This window comes from Hyla sarda, chromosome 6 (assembly GCF_029499605.1).
Source record: "Hyla sarda isolate aHylSar1 chromosome 6, aHylSar1.hap1, whole genome shotgun sequence".
NCBI lineage: Eukaryota > Metazoa > Chordata > Amphibia > Anura > Hylidae > Hyla > Hyla sarda.
The window spans coordinates 239,331,593-239,349,602 of record NC_079194.1 but is presented as its reverse complement, the minus strand read 5'-3'; the positions used below and the strand labels follow the sequence as shown (position 1 = coordinate 239,349,602).

General features: G+C 42.2%; 1 protein-coding gene and 1 long non-coding RNA gene across 5 annotated transcripts in view; one reads left to right on the top strand and one right to left on the bottom strand.

Annotated features, from left to right (window-relative positions):
• Positions 1-5,080, top strand: part of LOC130276832 (PRKC apoptosis WT1 regulator protein-like) — a 36,591-nt gene extending 31,511 nt beyond the window's left edge. For all 4 annotated transcript variants that reach the window (XM_056526744.1, XM_056526741.1, XM_056526743.1 and 1 more), the window contains 3 exons: positions 83-173; positions 1,610-1,714; positions 4,537-5,080. In XM_056526744.1, the coding sequence (XP_056382719.1) occupies positions 83-173; positions 1,610-1,714; positions 4,537-4,623 (283 nt within the window). In that variant the 3' untranslated portion in view covers positions 4,624-5,080. The remainder of the gene's footprint in view (positions 1-82; positions 174-1,609; positions 1,715-4,536) is intronic.
• Positions 1-5,181, bottom strand: part of LOC130276833 (uncharacterized) — a 98,944-nt gene extending 93,763 nt beyond the window's left edge. The window contains exon 1 of the long non-coding RNA XR_008845259.1: positions 5,069-5,181. This is a non-coding gene — a long non-coding RNA (uncharacterized LOC130276833). The remainder of the gene's footprint in view (positions 1-5,068) is intronic.
• Positions 5,182-18,010: the final 12,829 nt, after the last annotated feature.

Here is an 18,010-nt window from a genome sequence, read left to right as displayed (position 1 = left end):
TACTTTAAATGCATTAGAGCAATACATAACATGGTGGCAAAAGTATACATACCCTTAAATTCAGTATTGTGTTTCTTTTCAGAAATTCAGAGGCTAATTTGAAGACTTTTACTTCAGAAAATAGAGATGAAATCTTGAATGCAAGACAATCATGGATGGAAGAACTTCAGAAGGTATGGCCACTGCTAGAGACTAATACGTTACTGGAACCTCAATAGTTGTAGAATAAGTCAACTAATGTGCTACTAAGAATAAAAACAAACTCTCTATAGGGTTACTTTCACGTGGTTGTCCTAAACATTGCAATCTTCAATAAGTGGAAGTTGTTTCTTGCTCAATATTATACCTCTGAGGATCTAGAAAAAATAATCCGCCAATTGTGGTGACACAGTGGTATGCCATAGAAGCTCCTAAGGGCACATTAGATGTTTACTATTTTGCTCATTTTGAGGACATTTTATATGATGCAACATCTATCTAGGTTTCACTTAGTTTTCTCCATATACTTTCTACTATATAACGTCATGCCTTCAATCTGGGGAATTGTTATACGGTTTGTTCTCTTCCATATAAAGTATCATTGACTTGCGGTGGTGGTCTGTTAATGTTACGGTTGTTACGGTATTTATGGTTCTAATTCATTAATGCCTCTCTAATGTCATTCCATCATTATGTACTTCCTGTATTGTCCGGAGTCTGTACCTAGACAGCATTGGTTTTCTATCTTCTACAGGCCCTGTTTGCCCTAAAATATAGGGTTTTTTTCATCCGTATACAGGTTCTGCTTTAATACCTAGTTGCGCTTGTTGGCGGTATTTTACTCATGACATCTCTACATTTCAGTATCATTTCAATACTGGTTATTTGATTATATGATACTTTGAAAATACAATACAAAATACAATACAAAAAAAATATTAAAAAAATAAAAATAAATAAGGGCTTGTTCACGCCCGCTGTGCTCCGGTAAAGGGAGCTCCGTTGGGCACTCCATCGGAAGGGTTAGAGTTTAACAAGAAGAAAAATACTGCATGTACTAGTTTTGTTCTCCACTCAACTTATGTAAAATACCGGATATCCCACGGACCCCATTCAAGTAAATGGGATCCATCAGGACTCGGCAGTGTCAGTTGTGCTTCCACCCATTTGGGGTCTGTTCAGGGAAAAAACTAAAAAGAGCAAAACGGACTCTGAATTACAATGGATGGTCTGAGCACAATGGCCGTGTGAACTCAGCCTTACAAAGCTGGGATTGCTGCGATAAAGGCAAGTATATCAATGTAAGATTACATGATCAGGTAATTGGGGGAGATTTATCAAAACCTGCCCAGAGGAAAAGTTGTTGAGTTGTCCATAGCAACCAGATTGCTTCTTTCACTTTTCACAGGCCTCTCTAAAAATGACAGTAGCGATCTGATTGGTTGCTACGGGCATCTCAACAACTTTTCCTTTGGACAGGTTTTGATAAATCTCCCCTATTGTACTGTATGTCAGGGCTTGTTACTGCTATAATGCCCATAGGCAATCCATGTGTAGGAAAAGCTTCTCCAAGTGCATGATAGTGTCATAAGGAGATTGATACTGTGAACTGTATTTGTCTTTTTATTAGGCAGTTAGAGAAAAGAGACAAGATAACCACAAACTGACAACTCAGCTCAATGACAAGGAGGGGTCTGTGCTACTACTCCAAAGAGATGTAAAAGCCCTCACTCAGGTAAGGCTTATAGAAAATGGTATGGTGTGACACAGCTAAGCAACTTTTAGACTTATTTTTTTTTTTTTTATAGTTTTTTGTACCATTTTTTAAATAGTTTTTTGTACCATAAAAAGGCAATGTTATAGCTAAAAAAATTTAATGTTTTTGGGGAAGATTTGTCAAAACCTGTGCAAAGGAAAAGTTGCCCAGTTGCCCATGGAAACCAACCAGATCACTTCTTCCATTTTTCAGAGGCCGTGCTAAAAATGAAAAATATTTTTTTTATTTGACTATGCTACAGCAGCTGTAAAATTAGTGTAGCTCATGATATAGTGTCTGTACCTGTGTTTGATGTATGATCAATTCTTATGTGATCTTTGCCCCGATGTTTATTTTTAACAGCATACAAAATTAGTGTCATCTCAAGTTTTCCCAGGTTGCAGTGCGGCCTGAGACATTCCATCACTAGTCAGGTTTTGAAAAGGAGCCTGTCTGCTTCAATGGGTGGAGCGACTGCTGGGTGGGAAGGAGATTATTCTCCACAGGGCTGCAGGGAATTGTAGTTTTATGAACAGCATGCATAGCTCAGGTGTGCTGCAAAAAGATGAGGTATCTGATGTGTGGGAGGTAGAAAAGTGAACTCACACTTATAAACAAGGGATCTAAGATTTGTAGTTGGAGGGAGGGGACTCCAACAGGAATTAGCCATTTTACAAAAGGAAAGCAGCAGCGTTATGGTGGACTCACAGCCCCAAGACAAAGACGGATCCTTCGTAAGAATGCCCATTACTGTCTGGCAGGTAAGTCACCTTATGTTGGATAACTCCTTTAACCCCTTAAGGACCAGGCCATTTTACACCTTAGGACCAGAGCGTTTTTTGAACATCTGACCACTGTCACTTTAAACATTAATAACTCTGGAATGCTTTTAGTTATCATTCTGATTCCGAGAAAGTTTTTTCGTGACATATTCTACTTTAACATGGTGGTAAATTTTTGTCGATACTTGCATCCTTTCTTGGTGAAAAATCCCAAAATTTTATGAAAAAATAGAAAATTTTGCATTTCTCTAACTTTGAAGCTCTCTGCTTGTAAGGAAAAGGGATATTCCCAAAAAAAAAATTTTAAATTCACATTTACAATATGTCTATTTTATGTTTGCATCATAAAATTGATGTGTTTTTACTTTTGGAAGACACCAGAGGGCTTCAAAGATCAGCAGCAATTTTCCAATTTTTCACAAAATTTTCAAACTCACTATTTTTCATGGACCAGTTCAGGTTTGAAGTGGATTTGAAGGGTCTTCATATTAGAAATACCCCATAAAAGACCCCATTATAAAAACTGCACCCCCAAAGTATTCAAAATGACATTCAGTCAGCGTTTTAACCCTTTAGGTGTTTCACAGGAATAGCAGCAAAGTGAAGGAGAAAATTCACAATCTTCATTTTTTACACTTGCATGTTCTTGTAGACCCAATTTTTGAATTTTTACAAGGGGTAAAAGGAGAAAATTTATACCATTTATACTTGTATTTGTAGCCCAATTTATCTCGAGTAAGCACATACCTCATATGTCTATGTAAAGTGTTTGGCGGGTGCAGTAGAGGGCTCAGAAGCGAAGGAGCGACAAGGGGATTTTGGAGAGAACGTTTTTCTGAAATGGTTTTTGGGGGGCATGTCGCATTTAGGAAGCCCCTATGGGGCCAGAACAGCAAAAAAAAAACACATGGCATACCATTTTGGAAACTAGACCCCTTGAGGGACATAACAAGGAATTAAGTGAGCCTTAATACCCCACAGGGGTTTCACGACTTTTGTATGTGTAAAAAAATTTTTTTTTTCCACAAAAATGTGTGTTTCCCCCCAAATTTCACATTTTTGCAAGGGTTATTAGCAGAAAATACCCCCCAAAATTTGTAACCCCATCTCTTCTGAGTATGGAGGTACCCCATAAGTGAACGTCAAATGCACTACGGGAGCGCTACAATGCTCAGAAGGAGTCACATTTGCAAATTTTGCTGAAATGGGGGGGGGGGGCATGTCTCATTTAGGAAGCCCCTATGGTGCCAGGACAGCAAAAAAATAAATAAAAAAAACACATGGCATACTATTTCGGAAACTGCACCCCTCAAGGAACATAACAGGGGATACAGAGAGCCTTAACACCCCACAGGTGTTTGATAAATATTCATGAAGTTAGATGTGAAAATGAAAAATTAGATTTTTTTACACTAAAATGCTGGGGTTACCCCAAATTTTCATTTTCACGATCATCCAGCCAATAGCAGCGATCCTGGGGGGGGGGGGGGGGGGGGGTGAAATCGCCACCTCCCCATAGATACAGTGGGTGATAGGGGGTGTATCATACACCCCCGATCACCTTGTATCTCCGGGTCAGCGGGTCACACGTGACCCGCATTGCCGGAATAGCCACAAATCGCATGTGTGAATTCACATGCGCTTTGCGGCGATCGCTGACATGAGGGGGTCTAATGACCCTCCTGGGCATTTGCACGGGATGCCTGCTGAATGATTTCAGCAGGCATCCCGGTCCAATCCCCGCCCGGCGCACGGTGGGGACCAGTAACTCTACGTCCTTGGTCCTTAAGACCCAGGGTGTCGGGACGTAACGTTACGTCATGGGTCCTGTAGGGGTTAATTTATAAAGGAGGCACATCATTTCTGATGGATACGCTACATATTCGCCACAGTGCAGAGTTGTTCTGGGGAGCCTTTTATAATGGTGAAGAACTTTTGATCAATGATGGGGCACTCTGACTCTTTATGGTGAAGTACCTATCAGGAACATTCTCTGATGATCTGTTATGTCTGTTTCAGAAAATGCTGAGAGCCAAGGATGAAAATAAAAGGTTGAAGGAAGAGAATCAGATGCTACTGAAGATGATGGGCCACCTGAGCAGCTAAGATTTAGGACTGTCTAAGCTATTCAGCTTACTGACAAATCGACTGATGTTTTCTCACCAAAATAAGCAGATAAATGAGTGAATGATGAATGAGCTTTTCATCCACATGTTACTACAAAGCCATCCACCTTCAGGGACTGTACTAAGATGATGAAGCTGGAAGCTTAGGGTAATAAAGAGGTTTCCAATGTAATAAGGTGAACACCTCACAAGTTCCTGGTGTAGCTGTGAGGCATGTGTGGAAAGAAAAATAAGTTAAGATGGTATTCCCATAATAATAATAATAAGGTGATAGCATATTGCTAGAATATGTAATCATCTACTTATTGGATTTGACTTCCACGATCCTCAAAGAGAACAGCAGTACGAGTTGAGCCCCGATGTTCCTTCATTAATTTACCTTGACCAGAGATGGTTCCACCCACTTATTAGAATGGGGCACTTACCTGGCCGTGAACATCACTGTGCAGGGAATTAGCTGACATTCTCATGAACAGCAGGGGTTCCAGAGGACAGACTCCCACCAGTCATAATGTCATCATATTCCATAACATCACTAGAAGGGAATACTTGTTTAATGAAAATTTCTAAACTACAAAGTGCTGCCCCAACCACACAGCCCATATGTCTTTATAAAAGTGGATTCTAAGCATTTAGTGTAGGGTTTAAACATAAGGTATAATTCACTTGCGAGAGAAGCAAAAGATGATCCAGCACTGGGTAAAAGTTGCAGGTCACTGAGGAAGAGCGCACATGCGCTTGAAACGCGTATGACGAGGGAGGGTGCCGGTTTTATCGTGTCAAGTTTGTATGTTGGATTCGAATCCCAATAAAGCTGCAACTTTTACCCAGTGCTGGATCATCTTTTGCTTCTCTTACGATCCTACTAGCACCGAGCCAAGTGCGGACCCGTGCACGGGAACATTGGAGGTGAGCTGTACAACACATTTGTATTATCTATAATTCACTTGCCTATGCCCTGCAGTTGCCCTGACCCTCCTCAGTTCCTCAGGGGACATGATGAGCTTTAGAACTGCAGCAGTAGAAGAATCGGAAGAGTAATGCTTCCATTTTTATTTCAACTAACTCTGGCACTTTAAAAGGAAATACATGCTGTACAACCTTTTAAACAATGAACTCCTGAATTACTTCGTGTGCTTTTCTGGTTTAACATATAGTATATGAGCTTTTTTTCTTTGTTATATTATTTTAGCTTCACTTATTATTTAAAGTCTAATTTTGGCTGTAAATGTAGGAGAGGTTTAAAGTGGTTATATTGGGGGAGATTTATCAAAACCTGTGCAGAGGAAGAGTGGCGCAGTTAGTTGCCCATAGCAACCAATCAGATTGCTTCTTTCATTTTCCACAGGCCTCTAAAGAGGCCTGTGGAAAATGAAAGAAGCAATCTGATTGGTTGCTATGGGCAACTGCACCACTCTTCCTCTGCACTGGTTTTGATAAATCTCCCCCATTATGCCTAATAGTCTCCAATATAAACCCTTATTGGAAGAGTTGCTATTACCATCTATTAGCTAGATTGAGCAGCCACTAATATAGAGCAACTATTACTGTATCCAGGTCAGGTATTACATCATTGGTCATCTAATACCACATTTCCCCTGTGGCAGCTGGTCTGAGGATTAGAAGCAGGACTTGCTGTGATCAATAGATCATTTGGCAGCTTCTTTTGCTAAAAGTTCCTCATGGTGAGAAGACTCAAATATGACCGTAACATGCTATCACTTAAAAGGGGTTTTCCAGGATTTAACATTGGTAGCCTAACTTTAGTAAAGGACATCAAGGTATGATTGGTGGTGGCCCCATCCCTGGAATATACCAGAATATAAGAGCAGTGGTCCTTTTTTGCCATGCTGTTACCTTTATACAGGGGTTTGTTACTGTATGGTGGGTTTATTTGTGCTGAACATATATAAGGCTGCATTCACTCCTCGTTTTCACTGTACGGGTGCCGGATCCGGCTGGGGGAGGGGAAAACTGGGCGCTCCCGTACCCCAGCTGGACCAGCGCTGAAATCCATTTACTTTAATGAGCCGACTGGAGTCAAACGGTGACTCCGGTCGGCTCATTTTTGACCCGTATCCGGTTTCCTGACTGGACCTGAAACCGTAGTATACTACGGTTTTAGGTCTGGTCACAAAACCGGATACGGGTCAAAAATTAGCCGACTGGAGTCACCTTTTGACTCCGGTCGGCTCATGAAAGTACCCGGTTTTCCCCTCCCCCAGCCGGATCTGGCACCAGTACAGTGAAAACAAGGTGTGAATGCAGGCTAAAAATGGCAAGTGAGAAGGGCCTAGTTTTCTGGTTAACATAGGCCTAATATTCTATAAAACAGCACTGCCTACACAGAAATGTCCATTAAGATGTGACTGCCTTTAATACTGCAGCTCAGCTCTGTTGACTATGAAAGGTCAGACAATACGGAAACTTCCATGAAGAAAGAGAGGGACTCCAGCTCAGCTCAGGAAAATACGGCTTTATTCACATCAACGAGGCAACAGGTAACTGTTACGCCTAGCGCTCCGGGTCCCCGCTCCTCCCCGGAGCGCTCACGGCGTCTTTCTCCCTGCAGCTCCCCGGTCAGTCCCGCTGACCGGGAGCGCTGCACTGTCATGGCCGTTGGGTATGCGATTCGCACAGCGGGACGCGCCCGCTCGCGAATCGCATCCCAGGTCACTTACCCGTTCCCGTCCCCTGCTGTCATGTGCTGGCGCGCGCGGCTCCGCTCTCTAGGGCGCGCGCGCGCCAGCTCCCTGAGACTTAAAGGGCCAGTGCACCAATGATTGGTGCCTGGCCCAATTAGCTTAATTGGCTTCCACCTGGTCCCTGACTATATCTGACCTCCTCCCATGCACTCCCTTGCCGGATCTTGTTGCCCTTGTGCCTAGTGAAAGCGTTTTGTGTGTCTAAAGCCTGTGTACCAGAACTTCTGCTATCCACCCTGACTACGTACCTTGCCGCCTGCCCCCGACCTTCTGCTACGTCCGACCTTGCTTCTGTCTACTCCCTTGTACCTCGCCTATCATCAGCAGTCAGAGAGGTGAGCCGTTGCTAGTGGATACGACCTGGTCACTACCGCCGCAGCAAGACCATCCCGCTTTGCGGCGGGCTCTGGTGAAGACCAGTAGTGACTTAGAACCGGTCCACTAGCGCGGTCCTCGCCAAACCCTCTCTGGCACAGAGGATCCACTACCTGCCAGCCGGCATCGTGACAGTAGATCCGGCCATGGATCCCGCTGAGGTCCCTCTGCCTTATATCTCTGATATCACCACGGTGGTCGCCCAGCAATCCCGACAGATCGCCCATCTAACCCACCAGCTGTCGGAAATGTCCACCATTGTGCACCAACTTCAGTCGCAACTTCAGCAGCAATCATCTCCTCCGCCAGCTCCTGCACCCCTTCCGCAGCGAGTGGCCACTCCTAGCCTCCGCCTGTCCTTGCCGGACAAATTTAATGGGGACTCTAAGTTTTGCCGTGGCTTCCTTTCGCAATGTTCCCTGCACATGGAGATGATGTCGGACCAGTTTCCTACTGAAAGGTCTAAGGTGGCTTTCGTAGTCAGCCTTCTGTCTGGAAAAGCCCTGTCATGGGCCACACCGCTCTGGGACCGCAATGACCCCGTCACTGCCTCTGTACACTCCTTCTTCTCAGAAATTCGAAGTGTCTTTGAGGAACCTGCCCGAGCCTCTTCTGCTGAAACTGCCCTGCTGAACCTGGTCCAGGGTAATTCTTCCGTTGGCGAGTACGCCATACAATTCCGTACTCTTGCTTCTGAACTATCCTGGAATAATGAGGCCCTCTGCGCGACCTTTAAAAAAGGCCTATCCAGCAACATTAAAGATGTTCTGGCCGCACGAGAAACTCCTGCTAACCTGCATGAACTCATTCATCTAGCCACTCGCATTGACATGCGTTTTTCTGAGAGACATCAAGAGCTCCGCCAGGAAAAAGACTTAGATCTCTGGACACCTCTCCCACAGTCTCCACTGCAACCTGCGCCTAGGCCTCCCGCCGAGGAAGCCATGCAAGTGGATCGGTCTCGCCTGACCCTGGAAGAGAGGAATCGCCGTAAGGAAGAGAATCTTTGTCTGTACTGTGCCAGTACCGAACATTTTTTGGTGGATTGCCCTATCCGTCCTCCACGTCTGGGAAACGCACGCTCGCACCCAGCTCTCGTGGGTGTGGCGTCTCTTGATGCTAAGTCGGCTTCTCCACGTCTCACGGTGCCTGTACGGATTTCTACTTCAGCCAGCTCTTCCCTCTCAGCCGTGGCCTGCCTGGACTCTGGTGCCTCTGGGAATTTTATTCGGGAGTCCTTGGTGAATAAATTCCGCATTCCGGTGACCCGTCTTGTCAAGCCACTCCACATTTCCGCGGTCAACGGAGCCAGGTTGGATTGCACCGTGCGTTACCGCACGGAGCCCCTCCTAATGTGCATCGGACCTCATCACGAGAAAATTGAATTTTTGGTCCTTCCCAATTGCACTTCCGAAATTCTCCTTGGACTACCCTGGCTTCTACACCATTCCCCAACCCTGGACTGGTCCACTGGGGAGATCAAGAGTTGGGGTCCCTCTTGTTCCAAGGACTGCCTTAAACCGGTTCCCAGTACTCCCTGCCGTGACCCTGTGGTTCCTCCTGTATCCGGTCCCCCTAAGGTCGTTAGGGACTCTGCCTGCCACAGAAAATGCCTCTCCCCCCCTCCCAGTCCCTTCAGGCAAGCCTCTGTGTCCCCTCATGGCTCCCGTCCTTGTGTCTCCCTGTCCCGTGCCAAGCTTCACCCTCTGCCCTCCCTCCCCATTCCTACTCCTGCTGTACTGCCTGCCATTGAGGAAACCATCCATTCCTTCCCGGTGTCCTCATCCCAGGGGAGGCAGTCACCGGACAAAAAAAAGGGGAGACCTAAGGGGGGGGGGTACTGTTACGCCTAGCGCTCCGGGTCCCCGCTCCTCCCCGGAGCGCTCACGGCGTCTTTCTCCCTGCAGCTCCCCGGTCAGTCCCGCTGACCGGGAGCGCTGCACTGTCATGGCCGTTGGGGATGCGATTCGCACAGCGGGACGCGCCCGCTCGCGAATCGCATCCCAGGTCACTTACCCGTTCCCGTCCCCTGCTGTCATGTGCTGGCGCGCGCGGCTCCGCTCTCTAGGGCGCGCGCGCGCCAGCTCCCTGAGACTTAAAGGGCCAGTGCACCAATGATTGGTGCCTGGCCCAATTAGCTTAATTGGCTTCCACCTGGTCCCTGACTATATCTGACCTCCTCCCATGCACTCCCTTGCCGGATCTTGTTGCCCTTGTGCCTAGTGAAAGCGTTTTGTGTGTCTAAAGCCTGTGTACCAGAACTTCTGCTATCCACCCTGACTACGTACCTTGCCGCCTGCCCCCGACCTTCTGCTACGTCCGACCTTGCTTCTGTCTACTCCCTTGTACCTCGCCTATCATCAGCAGTCAGAGAGGTGAGCCGTTGCTAGTGGATACGACCTGGTCACTACCGCCGCAGCAAGACCATCCCGCTTTGCGGCGGGCTCTGGTGAAGACCAGTAGTGACTTAGAACCGGTCCACTAGCGCGGTCCTCGCCAAACCCTCTCTGGCACAGAGGATCCACTACCTGCCAGCCGGCATCGTGACAGTAACAGGGAGGAAGTGACGCGTTTCGGCCAGGTGCTGGCCTTAGTCGTACAATAATTGGAAGTTCTAAGAACCCTTATATATGGCTCCGAGAGTGAAAGCAGGTGTTCAGGGATGTATAATCACCGGCAAACTCCCTTTCACGATCGGAGCCATTCACATAAGTAAGAACGCAGAGATATAAAAGAGTGTACGTGTTCATACCATAGTATAAGCATACAATAAAAAGAGAAACATTTATTATATTATTTTAAAAAATATATGAAAAAGTACACAATAAATAGAGATATTGTTAATATACTTGTGAGCAAGATGGAAAATATAGCAATATACGTAATAGCTCACAGAAGTATAAACAAATGCGTTTTTATGTCCCCAATGTCCATGTGAACAGCGGCATAGAAAAATATATATGATTATTATGTAAAAAAGAGGTAAATAAATATACCACCGTGCACATGAACATATAGAAAGAATTGCAGAAAAAATAGAACTGCATATAGCAACAATTGATGCAATACATAGAATTATGCTCTCATAAATTGAGATGAGCAAGAGCGGTAGTATATGAAAAAACACGCAAAACAGAAACAGAAACAGAAGCACAACAAGTGTAACCGCAAATTTTAGAAAAAACCATTGCACTATAACTAAGAATAAATGGTATGTAAAATAGAATTAGGACCGTAAATATAGGTACTATACTATATTAATAATGTAAAATTACATCCAACCTTTTATTGAGACCTTTAGGGACCCTTGTGTCTAATTTTAGAATCCAATATATTTCCCTATCCATGAGTTTTTTTCTATGGTTTCCTCCTCTTTTTGGACAGAACACTCAATTTATTTACGGTCCTAATTCTATTTTACATACCATTTATTCTTAGTTATAGTGCAATGTTTTTTTCTAAAATTTGCGGTTACACTTGTTGTGCTTCTGTTTCTGTTTCTGTTTTGCTTGTTTTTTCATATACTACCGCTCTTGCTCATCTCAATTTATGAGAGCATAATTCTATGTATTGCATCAATTGTTGCTATATGCAGTTATATTTTTTCTGCAATTGTTTCTATATGTCCATGTGCACGGTGGTATATTTATTTACCTCTTTTTTACATAATAATCATATATATTTTTCTATGCCGCTGTTCACATGGACATTGGGGACATAAAAACGCATTTGTTTATACTTCTGTGAGCTATTACGTATATTGCTATATTTTCCATCTTGCTCACAAGTATATTAACAATATCTCTATTTATTGTGTACTTTTTCATATATTTTTTAAAATAATATAATAAATGTTTCTCTTTTTATTGTATGCTTATACTATGGTATGAACACGTACACTCTTTTATATCTCTGCGTTCTTACTGATGTGAATGGGAGTTTGCTGGTGATTATACATCCCTGAACACCTGCTTTCACTCTCGGAGCCATATATAAGGGTTCTTAGAACTTCCAATTATTATACAACTAAGGCCAGCACCTGGCCGAAACGCGTCACTTCCTCCCTGTTACCTGTTGCCTCGTTGATGTGAATAAAGCCGTATTTTCCTGAGCTGAGCTGGAGTCCCTCTCTTTCTTCGTGATTTATCCGGGTGAGGTCCACACCCACTCCATGCCCAGCATTCAGACCAGGGATTGAGCCGGGATATCTGCCTTCTGGAAACTTTCATGGAAACAGAAGGTAGATTGTTACAGGTTACAGTTTGAAATATGAACTCATGACATATAGCCATACATATTAATCAAATAATGAAATCAAATAATAAAATACTTGGTATAGGAATGACAGACATTGTTATTATTTATTTTATTTATTTCTGTAACTTAGATATTGCTAACATATTCTGCACCATATGACCATTCAAGTCAGTCCTTGTCTCCACTGGGAGAAGGGAACCACTGTAGTCTTAATACTGTATTTCTTTTATTTAGTGTTTTATTGCTTACATCATTGATAACGCGTTTTAAGGCCAAATGTAGTTTATTCCTCAAATATCTTGAGTCAACAAAATATAATCATACACACAAAGAAAAACATGGCGTCATCATGATGTCACCAGAAGAAATATTTATTTTTTAACATTATTTAAATATTTATTATTTAAAATGTTTAAATAATTTTTGTCTCAGACACACAGTAACCAGTCACAGCTCAGCTTTTGTTTCTCATAATGATTTGTGATTGGTTGCTATCTTTCTAAATTTTTGTCTTAATCAGATTGATAAATCTGGCACAATGTGCATATGACCCCTAATATCTTTTACATTACAGTAGTGATTAAAAATGTAATTATATTACAAAAAAAAATAGAATGCATATATTCTCATGTGCTACTTATATGTCTATATAGGTGACAAATAGGAACATGCTGGTATAGTGATGACACTTAAAGGGTTTCTTCAGTGGAAAAAAATTTTTCAAAATCAACTGGTGCCAGAAAGATTTATAAATTACTTCTATTTAAAATAATATTCCTTCTAGTACTTTCAGCTGCTGTATACTACAGAGGAACTTCTTTTCTGTCTGACCACAGTGCTCTCTGCTGACACCTCTGTCCATGTCAGGAACTATCCAGAGCAGGAGAGGTTTGCTATGGGGATTTTCTCCTGCTCTGGACAGTCCATGACATAGAGAAAATGGATTATGGAGAGAAAAAGGAGGCCCTTAGGTCCGGCGCTGCTTGGTCCACAAAGATTCAGTCGAAATAGTGATGGAGGTTAAAAGTGGTTTATTTAAAATTAATAAATAAAACAATTGTCCAAATGCATGCGAGCAATAACGCGTTTCGGGATTAGCATATCCCTTCTTCAGATTGCAGATGTGTAGAAGATGACAAGCATGAGCCTTTAAATAGACGGTGAAAAAGCGCCAAATCGATGTTCAAGGTCAGGGGGCGTGTGTTCATACCGGAACGGGATCGGGGAACATTACTACTTAAAATCATGTAACGTCTTACGATACAAAAGAATTATGAATATGTGGATTATACAGATTAATACTGATATGATCACAACAGGATTTAAATGCGCATATGTATTAATTTATACTTATTGGGCTATGAATGACGTCAGTCATGTTGGAGAAAGACCCCAAAGGAGGCTTGGGACGCAAGACAGCGTAACCCATAGGGAGGCTTAGAGTGTACCAAACCAATAGGGTATCAGGTGATGTCAAGACAGGGTTAATATGAATGAATAAAACCTATGTTTGGTTGAAAAAAAGCATAGAATCGCGTGACATGTTTAAAATGCTAATCTAAATTTAAAAAAGGAGCTATGATGCGTATGTAGCCAAGCAGGCAAAAAAGGGGTGTGTGGATAGAACTCAATAGCCAATCAGTTGGCAGCACGGCGTATGCTCTTGACGAGGATGTAAACAAAAGGTCACCTGGGGGATAGCGACCAATTAGGAGTGGATTGGGTGATGCGGAAAATTCAAGATAAGTGTTGTACTGGGAATATCCAATCTGATCGTAAGTCAGGATGATAAAGACTAATTAGACCGGAGAATGTGTAGTTGAATACTATGGTTATGATAAAAGTGGCTCAGAGAGACAATGTAGTGCTATTCCAACTTAAGTTACATGTTCGATATACTCATTGAGACCTGATGGTTGTAAACTTTGTAAACGGAATATCCAGTAGTTTTCCCGGCGGCGTAAACTCGTGTATCTTTGGTTGGTATCTTCTGTGATGTGTTCTATTGGGGTAATTCGAAAGTCTGAAAAACGGCAATCATGCACCACCGCAGCGTGCCTTGACACACTGTGGAGACTGTATCCATTTGTTACATTAGATCTATGTTTATTTAAGCGTTGGATGGTGCGTCCTATGTATTGGAGGGAACAGGAACATTCCAACAGGTAGATGGTGAATGACGTATTACAATTCATGAAGGTTTTTATGTTGAATATCTCCTGGGTTATATTAGATTTGAATGTTTTTTTAGCATGGCTAATAGAATGGCAGCATTTGCATCTTGCGGTGTTACAACGATAGCTACCTGTTATCGGGGGCATAGAAGGGAGTATAGAAGTTGCAATTTTAAGATTCTTTAGGCGACTGGGGGCTAAAATATTTTTAAGGGATTTGTTTTTCCGGTAAATGACATGTGGGTTGGGTGTAATGATATCCTTTAGGTACGGGTCTAGTTTGAGGGTATTCCAATGTTTTTTTTAGAATCTTATTGATGTTTTTATGGTCACTTGTGTAGGTGGTTATGAAGTTGCAGGAAAAACCAGTATTTTTTCGGGAAGCATTTTTTATTTCTGAAGATAGTAGACAGGTCTGTTGGTCTAGAGCTCTTGCTTTCTGGCAACTGTTTGAAATTAAGGATATTGGGTAGCCTTTAGATTTAAATATCTTGGTTAGGATTTTACTTTGCAGGGTATAATCTGACAATTGTGTACAATTTCTTCTTATCCGCTTGTATTGACCATACGGGATATTATTTAACCATTTGTGAAAGTGGGAACTACTGTAATCCAAATAGCTGTTGCTATCAACTGATTTGAAGTAGGTTTTGGTGTTGATGGAATTATCAGGGTTGTGAAAGACGATAACATCAAAGAATTCTGCATTATTAGGGTAGATGTTGTGAGTGAAGTGGAGATTCCGAGTGTTATTGTTCAGATCAAGAATGAATGTGTTAAGAGAGTTAAGGTCGGTATCCCAGATGATGAATATATCATCAATAAACCTTTTGTAAATAATGCAGTGATGGAATAAAGGGTGTGTATAGATAAACAGCTGTTCAAAATGACTCATAAAAAGATTTGCCAGACTGGGTGCGAAACGCGTGCCCATCGCTGTGCCTTGTTCCTGTTTATAGATGCGATTATTGAATGAAAAGTAATTGTGGTGAAGTATAAATTTGATACTATTTAGGAGGAACTTTTTTTGTGCAGTTGGCATTGTGGGATCTGAGTCTAAGAAAAAAGATACAGCCTGTATGCCTTGGTCATGATCTATTATTGTGTACAGAGATGTTATGTCCATTGTTAGAAAGCAATAGGAGTCTTTCCAGGGGATACTAATTATGGAATTTATGAAGTCGGCGGTGTCACGGAGATAGGCAGGTGAAGTGATGACAAGAGGCTGTATTAAGATATCTATATACTGGGAAAGGTTGGAGGTGAGAGAATTGATTCCTGAAATGATGGGGCGTCCTGGGGGGTTGGTAACATTTTTGTGTATTTTGGGTAGATAATAAAATAGAGGGGTATCTGGTTGGGAGATGGTGATAAACTCCAATTCTTTTTTACTTAAAACGCCAGAGTTATAACCTTGCAAGAGAAATTCTTGTAGTTCGTTGGAATATAGGGTGGTGGGATTGTGAGGTAATTGTATGTAGAAGGTGGTATCAGACAAAAGGCGATTGGCTTCAAGGAGGTAATCAGTTCTATCTAATAACAATATTTATTAGATAGAACTGATTACCTCCTTGAAGCCAATCGCCTTTTGTCTGATACCACCTTCTACATACAATTACCTCACAATCCCACCACCCTATATTCCAACGAACTACAAGAATTTCTCTTGCAAGGTTATAACTCTGGCGTTTTAAGTAAAAAAGAATTGGAGTTTATCACCATCTCCCAACCAGATACCCCTCTATTTTATTATCTACCCAAAATACACAAAAATGTTACCAACCCCCCAGGACGCCCCATCATTTCAGGAATCAATTCTCTCACCTCCAACCTTTCCCAGTATATAGATATCTTATTACAGCCTCTTGTCATCACTTCACCTGCCTATCTCTGTGACACCGCCGACTTCATATATTCCATAATTAGTATCCCCTGGAAAGACTCCTATTGCTTTCTAACAATGGACATAACATCTCTGTACACAGTAATAGATCATGACCAAGGCATACAGGCTGTATCTTTTTTCTTAGACTCAGATCCCACAATGCCAACTGCACAAAAAAAGTTCCTCCTAAATAGTATCAAATTTATACTTCACCACAATTACTTTTCATTCAATAATCGCATCTATAAACAGGAACAAGGCACAGCGATGGGCACGCGTTTCGCACCCAGTCTGGCAAATCTTTATATGAGTCATTTTGAACAGCTGTTTTTCTATACACACCCTTTATTCCATCACTGCATTATTTACAAAAGGTTTATTGATGATATATTCATCATCTGGGATACCGACCTTGACTCTCTTAACACATTCATTCTTGATCTGAACAATAACACTCGGAATCTCCACTTCACTCACAACATCTACCCTAATAATGCAGAATTCTTGGATGTTATCGTCTTTCACAACCCTGATAATTCCATCAACACCAAAACCTACTTCAAATCAGTTGATAGCAACAGCTATTTGGATTACAGTAGTTCCCACTTTCACAAATGGTTATATAATATCCTGTATGGTCAATACAAGTGGATAAGAAGAAATTGTACACAATTGTCAGATTACACCCTGCAAAGTAAAATCCTAACCAAGATATTTAAATCTAAAGGCTACCCAATATCCTTAATTTCAAACAGTTGCCAGGAAGCAAGAGCTCTAGACCAACAGACCTGTCTACTATCTTCAGAAATAAAAAATGCTTCCCGAAAAAATACTGGTTTTTCCTGCAACTTCATAACCACCTACACAAGTGACCATAAAAACATCAACAAGATTCTAAAAAAAACATTGGAATACCCTCAAACTAGACCCGTACCTAAAGGATATCATTACACCCAACCCACATGTCATTTACCGGAAAAACAAATCCCTTAAAAATATTTTAGCCCCCAGTCGCCTAAAGAATCTTAAAATTGCAACTTCTATACTCCCTTCTATGCCCCCGATAACAGGTAGCTATCGTTGTAACACCGCAAGATGCAAATGCTGCCATTCTATTAGCCATGCTAAAAAAACATTCAAATCTAATATAACCCAGGAGATTTTCAACATAAAAACCATCATGAATTGTAATACGTCATTCACCATCTACCTGTTGGAATGTTCCTGTTCCCTCCAATACATAGGACGCACCATCCAAACCCTGCGCTGACGCTTAAATAAACATAGATCTAATGTAACAAATGGATACAGTCTCCACAGTGTGTCAAGGCACGCTGCGGTGGTGCATGATTGCCGTTTTTCAGACTTTCGAATTACCCCAATAGAACACATCACAGAAGATACCAACCAAAGATACACGAGTTTACGCCGCCGGGAAAACTACTGGATATTCCGTTTACAAAGTTTACAACCATCAGGTCTCAATGAGTATATCGAACATGTAACTTAAGTTGGAATAGCACTACATTGTCTCTCTGAGCCACTTTTATCATAACCATAGTATTCAACTACACATTCTCCGGTCTAATTAGTCTTTATCATCCTGACTTACAATCAGATTGGATATTCCCAGTACAACACTTACCTTGAATTTTCCGCATCACCCAATCCACTCCTAATTGGTCGCTATCCCCCAGGTGACCTTTTGTTTACATCCTCGTCAAGAGCATACGCCGTGCTGCCAACTGATTGGCTATTGAGTTCTAGCCACACCCCCCTTTTTTGCCTGATTGGCTACATACGCATCATAGCTCCTTTTTTAAATTTAGATTAGCATTTTAAACATGTCACGCGATTCTATGCTTTTTTTCAACCAAACATAGGTTTTATTCATTCATATTAACCCTGTCTTGACATCACCTGATACCCTATTGGTTTGGTACACTCTAAGCCTCCCTATGGGTTACGCTG